Source organism: Symphalangus syndactylus, chromosome 22, assembly GCF_028878055.3.
Source record: "Symphalangus syndactylus isolate Jambi chromosome 22, NHGRI_mSymSyn1-v2.1_pri, whole genome shotgun sequence".
Taxonomy (NCBI): domain Eukaryota; kingdom Metazoa; phylum Chordata; class Mammalia; order Primates; family Hylobatidae; genus Symphalangus; species Symphalangus syndactylus.
In genome coordinates, this window is record NC_072444.2 from 65252053 (window position 1) to 65264571 (window position 12519).

The 12519-nt window shown below is 32.0% G+C and overlaps 1 protein-coding gene across 2 annotated transcripts in view; it reads right to left on the reverse strand.

Moving 5' to 3' along the window:
* The window catches only part of LRP1B (LDL receptor related protein 1B), a 1943477-nt gene that overhangs the window by 270540 nt on the left and 1660418 nt on the right, over positions 1-12519 (reverse strand). For both annotated transcript variants that reach the window (XM_055261032.2, XM_063631317.1), the window contains exons 54-57: positions 11254-11394; positions 9976-10163; positions 3548-3731; positions 614-699 (exon numbers count right to left, since the gene is read on the reverse strand). In XM_055261032.2, coding sequence (XP_055117007.1) covers positions 614-699; positions 3548-3731; positions 9976-10163; positions 11254-11394 — 599 coding nt within the window. The remainder of the gene's footprint in view (positions 1-613; positions 700-3547; positions 3732-9975; positions 10164-11253; positions 11395-12519) is intronic.

Sequence of the window (12519 nt, forward strand, 5' to 3'; positions counted from 1 at the left end):
TTTGACCAATCAGGAATGTGAGCGCTGCCCTACTACACTTTTTTGTTTTTTTTTTTTCCTGAGTAGCCAGAAATCTGGATTTTCATCTGAAATGTTTATTTTTAACCTGTGACATAGAGGAAGACTAAAGAATCCAACTCTGTCAGGATGAGTCAATATCCTACTAGCTAGTGGATATTTAACACTTGAGACTAAATCCTGAAGAAAAATGAATGAAACTATTATAAAATGCAGTGGAGGAATCTATCAATGAGTAACAAAATATTTTTAGGAAAGTAAATCTTCTTTATGTTGCTGAAAATACACCACAGGAATGGTGGTCTTCATTTATACTTAAAACTGGCATAAACATACCAGAAAAATGAGAAATAACCTTAATTTTGGCACACTTGTTCTAGACAGTGCTTTCACATATTTCTGTCACTGTTACACAGTTTGAGGCAAAGATAAATTTGGAGCAGAACAGATACAAACTAAATATTTTCAAAGAAAATATTTCTCCTGACAACTAAAAATATGCTTCACAAATTCTAATCGCCAGGTAGTTCTACAGCTCTAACACATACCTAGTACACATGTTAAATGTTACGGTGTCGTCTTGGGAGTGTCATACCTGTTTTAAAAGTGTGTAGTTGGAGCCATCAGTGCTAATTTTCCTTATCTCATGATGATCAGCAAGAATTAAAAAAGGTTCTTCATCTAAACACCAACACAAATAACATATTAGACTTTAAGTATCTATGCTTTTCCCCTCTGCATAATTTCAGTTTAGTTAAGCAGCAATGTGATTTCAAATGTAGTGCTGATCTGGTAGACTCAGGGTTTAAAAAGGATCACACTGAGCAATCTAGCTGGTAGTAGAATGAAAAGGCAGCACACAAACAGGCAGTACAGAAAATTTAGAAAATTCTAAGAGCATCCCTTACTTACTCTCATTATTCTTGATATTCAGATAATTTATTTGGAATTAGTAGAAAATATCTGCTGTTACAGTCCGATTGTCTGCATGAATTGCAGAAAAAGATAATCTTCACCTCTCTTAGAAACCTACAGTATAGCTAAAACATTCTTACGATCAGAAAATTTTTTCTTGATAATCAAGTGGCTAATGCTTTCAGGAGGACCTCAGTGAAGACCAAGAGTATCACTGCGTATATATACTCTTTTACCTGCCTGAGGACTTGTCTTAAATAATTTCTGAACTCCGGGTTCTAAAATCTTTGTTTATTAATTTTACCTTTCCTCATGAGTCTTTTTTTTAATGCTTTAATAGTCTTTATTTCTTCCTTATCAGCTTGTCCAATGTCTTTCAGTATCTCATTTACTTTAGAATCTAGGAAAGACCGTGATAAAGATCTGACCATGCTCAATATACAGGAGACCCTCTAAACCACTGTTTGGTTTTCTCTTCAGAATTTATTTGGAAACAAAATGATTTCTTGAAGAAGAGAATTTCAGAAAGATTTTCTTTTATATTTATTTAAATATACATCTGGATAATTTAACATCAATTTGACCACATTCTCAGTGGTTATAATCCTAGATCCATTTGGTGAATAATTTGCCCAAGCATTTTAACATCTTTTTTTAAAGACATACGCATAAACTTATTTGCCAAATGAAGAAATGTAATGTTGATAGAAATTAGAAAAAAAAAACACTTAAAAAAGTAATCGCATAATTAAATGTGGATTTTTTATAAATTATTTACTGTTATAGAGTTATTGTCCTTTTTAAATTGTTTGAAATCATTATTTTTCTCCCTTAGTCTTTTAGTTTTGTAATTAATATGTAATACCAAAGGTATGACATTATGTTTCCATATATACTATGTCACTCATGTTAAATACCCCCTTCTATCATCCTTGATGGGATCCCAAATTAGTCTTTCTCATCTTCTTTTTGAGACCAGACTGAGACTCAGAATACTTTTCAACAAGAATTGGCTCTCCAGTTGAAGGTGCCTTGCCACTGTGTCAATAGATTTCTCAATTATAAATATAAAATTAATCAGTCATGTTCCACTTCACTGCTTAGGCAATTCTGTTCTTTACAATTTAAATATATTTAATTTTTAAAAAATATCTGTATGCAAGATTTATGCTTTAACAAGCATAAATGCTTTAAGAACACATTTTTATATTTAAAATTTGTATGAGTTTCTAAGTATAATTGCTAATGAGAAACAACTATGGTGTGGATACATAATGTAACAAGACCCATATTTTAATCATTACTATTCATCTCCTCTACACAATCCTTTGTTAATGTTTAAAGTAATGGAAACATTGGTCATTTGTAAGATTTAATCTCTTCTTTTTTGTCCTAGGTCACTAAATGCATTATGTAGCAAGCATTAAGATGGCCCAAAGCAAGTAGATTGGTAGATTAAACAATGGGCTCCAATCCTGGCGAACACGGTGAAACCCCGTCTCTACTGAAAATGCAAAAACAAAATTAGCCGGGTGTGGTGGCGGGCACCTGTAGTCTCAGCTACTCTGGAGGCTGAGGCGGGAGAATAGCGTCAACCCGGGAGGCAGAGCTTGCAGCGAGCCAAGATCTCACCACTGCACTCCAGCCTGGGTGACAGAGCGAGACTCCGTCTCAAAAAAAAAAAAAAAAAATTGTCTCCAAATAATCCTCAAATTGATTCAGGGAAGGATAAGTGACGGTGGAATGAAAAATTGAAAGGAGTTAATTTTTTTTCTTCATAATGTGTAAAGTTTTAACCCATTAAAAAACCCATATTTTAAAATTAATATCTCTGATAGCTATTTTATTAAAGTGGTTGAAAAAACAGCTAATGTTTTAAATGTTGCCACTGACGAACAACTATATAAGAAACTGGCAATAATATTTGACTCATTATACTTAAAAACAAGGGGAATCGAGATGCCCTTAGTCAACATTTTTTTGCCCATTTAACAGTCATCATCATATTATTGCTTTGTATCATTTTAATGTCTGTGATTTCTCTCCTAAAGGATTAAAGTTATGGGCCATGCTTTATTAAATGTATAATTTACAGGATCAAATACACTCCTTGGAATAAAAAGAAGTTTAACAATATTTGCTGAATCACTGGAAGAATTCAAATAGTCCTATATAGCTGATTTATTATTACTATTGTTGCTTCTTCTTATTGTTAACTTGTTGTTCTCTCTAGCATATATGTATGTACGTATGGTGGAGGGGAGAATGAAAAATATTATAATAATGTCACAATAGTCTCTTTAACAGTTTTAGCCAAAAACTTGCTCCCAAGAACATGTGATTCAGCAGGAAGCAGTGCTAGAGACAGTTCCTTTTTTTTGTGAGCACTCTCAAAATCTAGAAAACATTCAATAATTCACAAGGCCATAAGGCAATGTTATTATGAACAGAGCACACAAAATCAGAGTGACAGATTCTCATATCAAGGGAAGTAGAGAAGAATTTTGATTTTTCAGAAACATCAAGGAGGAGTGAATTCAGTAAGAATGGCTATAAAATTCAGGATCCATATGTATAACTGAGGTTGGATCAGTGGGCAAGTTCAATTTGATACCTGAGAGTGATTTGCAGCCATTTGGGTTATCAGGTTGTATTTCATACCCATCTGTACAGAGGCACCTGTAAGTCCCATATGTATTGATGCATTGCTGGCTACAGGGAAAGTCTGAAGAGCATTCATCAATGTCTACACATGTTTTGCCATCATCCTTCAGTTGGAATCCAGGCCAGCATTTGCACTGGGAAAAGAAAAACGAGCATAATCAATTCATATCATTGTCACTGTCTTTTACTATTGGGTATCTCTTTAGCATTAAGCAAGAAAAGCACTTGAAAATAGATAAAGGCAAGTCTTTCTGTCTCCCAGCATTTGACCTTTGATGGGAATTATGTATATTATGTAAAGTTAGTTAGAAAGCACTCTCCCAAATATCTTCATCTGATCTTTTGAAGTTGGCAAAATTGTAAAAGTTAATTGACATTGCTAAGGCCATGTGGTTAGAGACTGGCAAAGCAAACAAAAAAAGAGTGAAACTTTCTACTTCTTTTCTTATTTTTCTATTGCATTACATTGCCTTTTTAGAATATTTTAGCAATTATAAGAATTAATCCTTACATGGAGTTTTGAAAATTTTTAACATTGTCACATATGTTATTTCATTTGAGCAGTATAGAAATGTATAATGTAGATATTATTAGGTTGGTACAAAAGTAATTGTGGCTTTTGCAATTACCTTTAATGGCAAAAATCACAATTACTTTTGTACCAATCTAATATTATCTTTAGTTAGTTGATGAGAAATCCAATAGCATGAAGATGGAGTTGTTCAGATAAGGCCAGTATGAGATCTTGTACACACTGAAATTTTTAATACATAGTAATCCTCAATTAATATTTATCGACTGTGTTTGATTCCATACCTAGATATGTAGGTGTCTGAATAAACAGTAATATGAATGTAGATGTTTTTTATCTCAATAACTAAAACAATTTGTATCATAACTCTTTCCTTCAGCATCTCTATGATGTTCTATTTGTCCTTCTGATGACACATGGTATTAACTAACTGGTATGTCAACTCTTAGGCTACAAACATTATGCCACGTGTATTTTTTGCCTTCCTAAAAACGATGAGGTAGTTTGATTGGTCATTGTCTTTTAGCTCTGTTCTCAGTCCCTGCCAAGTGGCATGTGAGAATTATTATTACAGAAAATGAACCTATACTTGGCCAGATGATTATGATCACAGACTGATTAGTGGTCTTCGAATAAAGGAAACTGTAAGTATTGAGTAGGATGTGAGTTAAGAAGGATTTCTGAGATGTCAAAAGTAACTAGTATTCAAGAGCTCTCCATAGTAAATATTTCATAATCTGGATAAAATTTATTATTTTATTAATTAATTTATTTATTTATTGTCAGATAAAAGTGATGGCAGAGCTTTGAATTTATTGATAAAGATATTAGAATGATATATGTCCATATTAATAAATAATCAGGAAACAATTTATGATTAGAATTATTTTTAAGTACAAGAAACATTTTCAATACTGGAGAGGAAAGCAACCAAGTAACATCAATTTCATCTGAAATTAATTAAAGGATAAATCATTATTTTTCCCAATTCTGTTCACAGGAAATGAAACCCTTTAAGCTCTTAGCACTTTCACGTTTAACAACTGACACCAACAATTTATCTAATAATGCTCAGAAATTATAATGGACTTTTAAAATCTCTATAACCCACTTAGCAATCCCATGGGTTAAACTGAAGGCAAAAGCCACAGCTTGATTTCCCAAACTCCCTTCATTATATCTCACTGAGTGACAATATTACTTTCCTTGAGAAGATCCATCCTGCCACCAGGAGGAATTGGTACTTAACTGTGGCCAAAGAAAATGGCATACTTAATGCCATTAACTGTATACATAAAAAAAATGGTTAAAATGATGAATTTTATATCTTTTTATTCAATTTTTTTAAAAGAAATATTAAAAAAAAAGAAAATGAGAAATTTGACGGGATAGTAATCCCAGATAGGCCTAAAAATTAAGCCAAGTGATTGTGTAGTCAGAAGCCAGAGTTCCAATTAGTAGATACAGAGCAGTGTTGAATCAAGAGTCATTTTAGGACAAATGAAAGGAAATTTTATAGAATGTGTTGAATTCCTCTAAAACAGTATTATTAAATGAAACAAAGTGCATCACTATTGTAATGGGGTTTCTGAAAATCACTTTGAATGCCTCATGTCAAGTTTATAGAAGTACTATATGAAATAGATGGCTTGGATAAAAACACACAATGGGAAATTAATTTCCTGAAGGTAAAATTGATTAATGTTACCATAATATAAAATTGTATAAACAAAAGTTTAAGATTTACAGTAAATTTTTAAAAATTTTATTTTGGTTGAAATAACATTTATAAAAAAACAATGTATTTCTCAATCTGTTAATCTATTTTAATAAAAATATTTTTGGTCTCAAATAATAAAAAGACATCTGTAGGAAATTCTACTAGATTAACTTTCATAAATTGAATGAAAGAAAATAATAATCTTTTGCATTTTCAAAGATATTTTATAGAAAATAAGATTAGAATGTTCTCTTTCACTTAAAAAAGACAATTTTTATGAAAGTGAGAATTATATGTATTCAGCCTCATCTTAATTTTTCTCACCATTCCAAATTATTGAGAATTTTCTTGAGTTACATTAATTTTTATAAGAAAATATAGCTAGCAGAAAAAATAACTAAGCCTTCTCTATTTCTCTCAGGAAAATTCCTTTGCAGCTTTTCAGGTAACATGACAAATATTGATCATTTTATTTCTACTGTATACATCATAACTTTTTTCCCTCCCAGAAGTACATTTATTTTTACATGGCAAATTATCCTTCCTATCCAAGTAAGATTTTTGCTTCAGTTAAATGTTATTACTCCCTTTTGAATAGTTAGATACATTATATTTGTTTTACTGCAAACATGCGAATTGGCCACAGTCCATAAGGTCTAAATTTTGCTTTTGTAAGCAATTTTCATTTTATTGCAGAATTTAGAGGATGATTTCTTGTCATGTTCTGCTTATATTACAAGGAGAAGTAGGCTGCTGGATAGTTTTCACCATTCTCTGAAACAGAGAAATCTATCAGCTCACATATTTTTGCAACATGGTAGAAGCATCTTGTTGTACATAAAGCTTTTTACTCAGTTTCCTATCAACAAATTGTCATATATATGACATATATTTGTATGCATAATATATACGTCTGTATGTATATGCATAAACATAAATATGAACACAATATGTAAAATATTTGGTATGAACCTTTGCTTAAATCTTTTATTTATGATTCTGGTCTCATCTTGAATGTTTGTACAAGTCATATTTCCATCAATAGATGTTTTATATTATTAACTAGCTTTTACATGTTTACATATTTAAAAACATCATAGCAATTCTGTCTGATAACATAAGTACACACCTTGTGAAGGATTAAATACTTTTGTCTATTTTAACTAGAATTATCACTTCGTTCTACAGCTTCTTGAGAAGACAAAATGAAAACACTGGCATTTATAAAGTATTAATAAACAAGTATTTATATGTGAGGAATCTTTCAAGATACTTAAAATAAGTGTGAATTAACATGTGTTTCTGTATGATATTGTCTTCTACCAAAAGCAGTTTCCAAATATGGTATGGCTGTGTGCTAATACTTCTTATATGCAGGCATTTAAAATGACATCAAACCTTATTTTTGATGTCATGTCACAAAGTATATAATTGATATTCTATATGTTTTATAATTTACTACCAAGTTTGTTATCATAGACATTAAATACACATGGAATAAGCACGAATAAATCTACTTTGAAATGTATGACATAGAACACACACACACACACACACACACACACACACACACACTCAGCCATGCATCAGTTAATGACAGGGATATGTTCTGAGAAATACTCTGTTAGGTGATTTGTCATTGTGTGAACATCATAGAGCGTACTTAAACAAACCTATATGGTATAGGCCATCATGCACCTAGGTTATATGGTACAGTATATTGTTCCTAGGTTACAAACCTGTAGAGCACGTTACTATATTGAATGCTGTAGGCAATTGTAACACAATGCTAAGTATTTGTGTATCTAAACATCTCTCACCATATGTTTAGAAAAGGTATAATGATAGACTGGATTAAGAAAATGTGGCACATATACACCATGGAATACTATGCAGCCATAAAAATGATGAGTTCATGTCCTTTGTAGGGACACGGATGAAGCTGGAAACCATCATTCTCAGCAAACTATCGCAAGGACAAAAAACCGAACACCGCATGTTCTCATTCATAGGTGGGAACTGAACAATGAGAACACATGGACACAGGAAGGGGAACATCACACACCGGGGCCTGTTGTGGGGTGGGGGGAGGGGGGAGGGATAGCATTAGGAGATATACCTAATGTTAAATGAGAGTTAATGGGTGCAGCACATCAACATGGCACATGTATACATATGTAACAAACCTGCACATTGTGCACATGTACCCTAAAACTTAAAGTGTAATAAAAAAAGAAAAGGTACAGTAAAAATATGGTATTATAATTCTATAGGAACACCACTGTATAAGCAGCACATTGTTGACCAAAACATCATTATGTGGTACCTAACTGTATATATGATAGAGCTAAATAATTATTTATAATGCTATGACTTAAAATTTTAATTAGTTACCTGCAATAATTCTAAAACACATTCCCTGATATATTCAGGAAAGATTTCTATGTTAATTGTACACAAGTGATCAATAACATTTCTTTTCTGCTTCATTGGTTTTTAAAATATTTACTGCCAAAATTAATTATTTGATGCATGCTCATCTCATTAAAAGATGTACTGGCTCATTTGCTTTGTATCTTTCTGCGTGTAATATAGTTTGTGAATGAGTTCATGTTTTAAGTTTACAAGTTAAACCACTTCTTCTTAATACAATATTGGGTCTAAAAAACTTTTTAAAATATATATTTCTTGGTGTTTCAGTTTTTTATCTCTAGTTTTTGCAGGGAGGAGTTGATTATTGTGGTTCTTAGGTTACGTCTATATACAGTAAAATCCTAACCAACCTAACCATGCAGCTAAGTTAATAATATCAGAAGTTCAGAACTTAAAAACTGCAAATTGGTTGTTCAGTTGAATTTACTGTTAGATAGAACTGGCTTGTCATAGCATGCTAAGGCTGGCAGGAACAATGGCCCCACATCTTTGCCATACATAAATTCTCTACCATCCTTTAAAGAAAGTCATTTAGCTACTGCAGAAACACTTTCATTGGTGATGTGTGAGGTGGTTCATTCCAATATGAATGTTCTAACATTAGAAACTTCTTCCTTGTATTGAACAGAATCTGCTTTCCAACTCTTAATTCCAATCTTTTAAGCAACTCAGATTAACTATGTTCCCTATTAGAGTACTTCATATACGGTATGTGAATACAGCTAGCAAATCGTCTTTGCTCTAGGCAAAACTTCTTCTGAAGACGTGCTCCAGACTCTAATGCTTCTGGGTATAGAAATTTGGATACACTCCAATTCATCATGGTTTCTCTTGATAAAATGCTGTGTCCATACACGTGCGCAGTACCCCCAGGCAGAACTCGGTAGAACAAAATCTAAACCCTGTAATAGTACTAATTTTCATTAGACTGCCTCTGTTGTTTATAGTAGTTATGTTCTATTGAAGATTCATACAGAGTTGTTGCTCCATTAAAAACACTAATTTTCAAAGGAATTGCTCTTAATGAGGTTTTCCATACTTACAAAATTGATTTTAACCTAATATACAACGTTACATTTCAACATTGTGTTAGTTTTGTCCATCATTCCAACATACTGAAACAGAGTTGGTTTTAGAAGCTATTTCTGTACATCGATTCTGTCAGCAAATCATCCTCTTCGGGGAAGTGGTACTTACAAAAAACAATTAGGATATTACATATGGTTTATTTTAGTATATTCACACTAAGTCCTAATAATTCATAGTTTATGGTTTTTTCCTTCTTGTTTGTATGAAAAATATTGTATTCTCCAGTGTTGTAGTAAATGATTAGCCCATTCCACTTCGAAGATGTACTGGAGAGAGAATAAGGGAAGAAATGGAAACTTAAGAGTTAAATATGTATTTATACAGCTATTAACATAGCAGTATTGTCTCTGACCATGGTTTATTTATTTCCTTTATGCTCTGAATATGTTGAAAAATGCTTCAATTTTATTTTTGTCTTCTTAACTATATTCTCACAACTTTTATATCACACTGCTATTGTGGTATCTTCATATAGACACTCTCCATTTAATTTGTTTTAATATTATGATGGCTTTAAACTTTTTCATCTATATTGGATTAAATAGGTTTCTTAATCTCAAATTCTAATGTATCATATGATTTGCTACTTTTGATGAGTACCTACCTTATAACTGACTGGAAGGTCTTGACAGTCTTGAGAACATCCACTGACTTTCTTACTCAAACATTCATTTATATGGCAGTTTCTCTCATCTGAACCATCGCCACAGTCATCCTTATTGTCGCAAAGACCTCCACTGGGAATGCACCTGCCATTTTTGCACATAAAAAATGAACTGTTGCATGACTGTTCTGGAAAAAAAATAAAACAAATGGAACATAAAGGGCATGCCATTGTTTTATACTACAGTTGTTGAAAACATTCATAAATATCATTAACTCGTGTGTCAAAAATCATAATATAAGTATATATAAAATGCTTTACATATTCAGTATAATATTTTATACATAAAGTTCAGAAAACCAAGGGCAAAATGTACTTTCATGTTTAACACTTATTGCAAATATAGCTTGATCATGAAAATTAATTATCAAAATAAACATCCATAGTAAAATTAATGAACTATTTCTGCCTCCTCTATTTTGTGAAGAATGAGTTCAAAAGCGTAATGATAGTTTGACAATTCTCTCAAGACATAGGTCTCTGAGAAATTATATGTCACTAAAACCTAAGAATCTAGAATAGGTAGATATTCCTAAATTCTTTTCTTCCTGGAAATACAACATTCACATTTTGAAGTCAGGGTATAAAACAGACATCAGTGGTGAATACTAGTTGTTCCAAACACAGCTATGGAAAATAGCCGGACGACTTGAACAATACTCATCATCATACAGGCTAAAAGAAAGCCCATTATCATGTAAAGTCCATGAGAAAAAAATTAATTGAGCATATTCTGTAATATATGATTATATATTTAGTATTTGGAATACAGAAGTGATAAACAGACCAAGTTTTTAATATATGTATACTCAAATGATATGCAATTTGTTTCATTTTGCCTAATTATGAATAATACAGACTACTTCTCAGTAAATTTTAACTTTTTTGCATTTGAATTTTCAAATAGGCCAATACAGTGAAATTATTCTCATATAAAATAATACATGAAGATATAATGAATTTTTGGCAGTGGGGAAGACAGGATGGTGAATTCAGCAGTACCGCTGCCTCAAATCTTTATATTTTTGGCACAGACTTAAATTTCCAAAACTAGCTTCCCACATAGTCAACTACTAGTACCCTGCATGGTGTCACTAGAAACATCACATGCTTAATAATTTGCATTTTCTCTCATTGAATACTATACCAGACAAAAAATCACAATTTTTCGATTGAAAACACTTTAGAATAAACACGGTATTGTATATATTTCTGTACCTGCACTTTTACACTTTGGGTTTAAAGGTGCTTCATCAGAATGGTCAGGACAGTCAAAGTCTCCATCACACTGCCATTGAGTATTTAGAAGACACCGCCCATCAGCACAACTAAATTCTTCTGGACCACACTTTCGGTATCCTAGAGACACAGAACATTTGACTAATTCACATAACAAATACTAATTGAAATGTCATCTCCCCGATGTACACTACAGCTGATTAATGTGGATTACCCATGTCTCCTATGAGAAATGTTTCTCATTTCTTTCTGTAACAGTGGTTATAGTTGCAAGAGATATTTGTGGTTTGGAAGTAGGACTATGGTGTCCAAAAACTCAAGTTGGAAACAGACATTCTTATTATTTCAAGGTGAAGAAATAAGAAAGTGACCCTTGACTATACCATTTCTCTTCACCTATTATCTAGGTCATACTATCTCTTAGAACGGAAAATGAAAATGAAAGCTATTAGAATTAGCTTGGTTAGGTATAGTACCAGAACATATGGATAAACTGATTCTAAGCTATAACGATAATTCTCAGAAGCTCTGATATCATGTTTATGTTTAGAAAGCAGCATTCAAAGTGTAAAAACATTGTTAAAATGAGAAAAATTTAAAAGTCAATTTTAGAGCAATAAGCACAAAAACTATTATAATTATCCTATATATTGAATCTTAGAGTCACTAAAAACTTCATTCAAATTATAGAAAAAACATCATTTGTGAAAAGTTCATATCTATGCCTATTTGTAAGTACAACTTATTTGATTTTCAGCATTGTTTTATAAGAATTTTTTCTAAGTTTGTCAACAGTAAAAAACAGTTATTCCTAGTAGAACTTTCTGATAAATCTGAGTAAATGCTCTGTTTTAAGTGGGAGGGGGTAAGATTTTTATGGCTTAAGAAATAAACACAATTCCAACAGAAAATATACTCAAATAATGAATATTTAATTTAAATTATTATCATATTGGAATGGTTAAACTACATAGTTCTAAAATAGCCTTAGCTACCCTAGTATTTCTTCCCTCTCTGTCCTCCTGCACTAGTTCCTTCTTCTCATTTAATAAATACCCTGAGGTCTTATCCAGTCTAATAACAATAAACATCTATGCACCTCTTATCAGCACATCTCTTGTCTCCTTATTGCCCAATCTGGCTTCCACTTACTTGCCTGCATTTCATCTCTAATCAATCCACATTTCATTTCTGTGACCTCTATCTTCTGAAATTCCTCTTACAGATAACAAACACCAAGTGCCA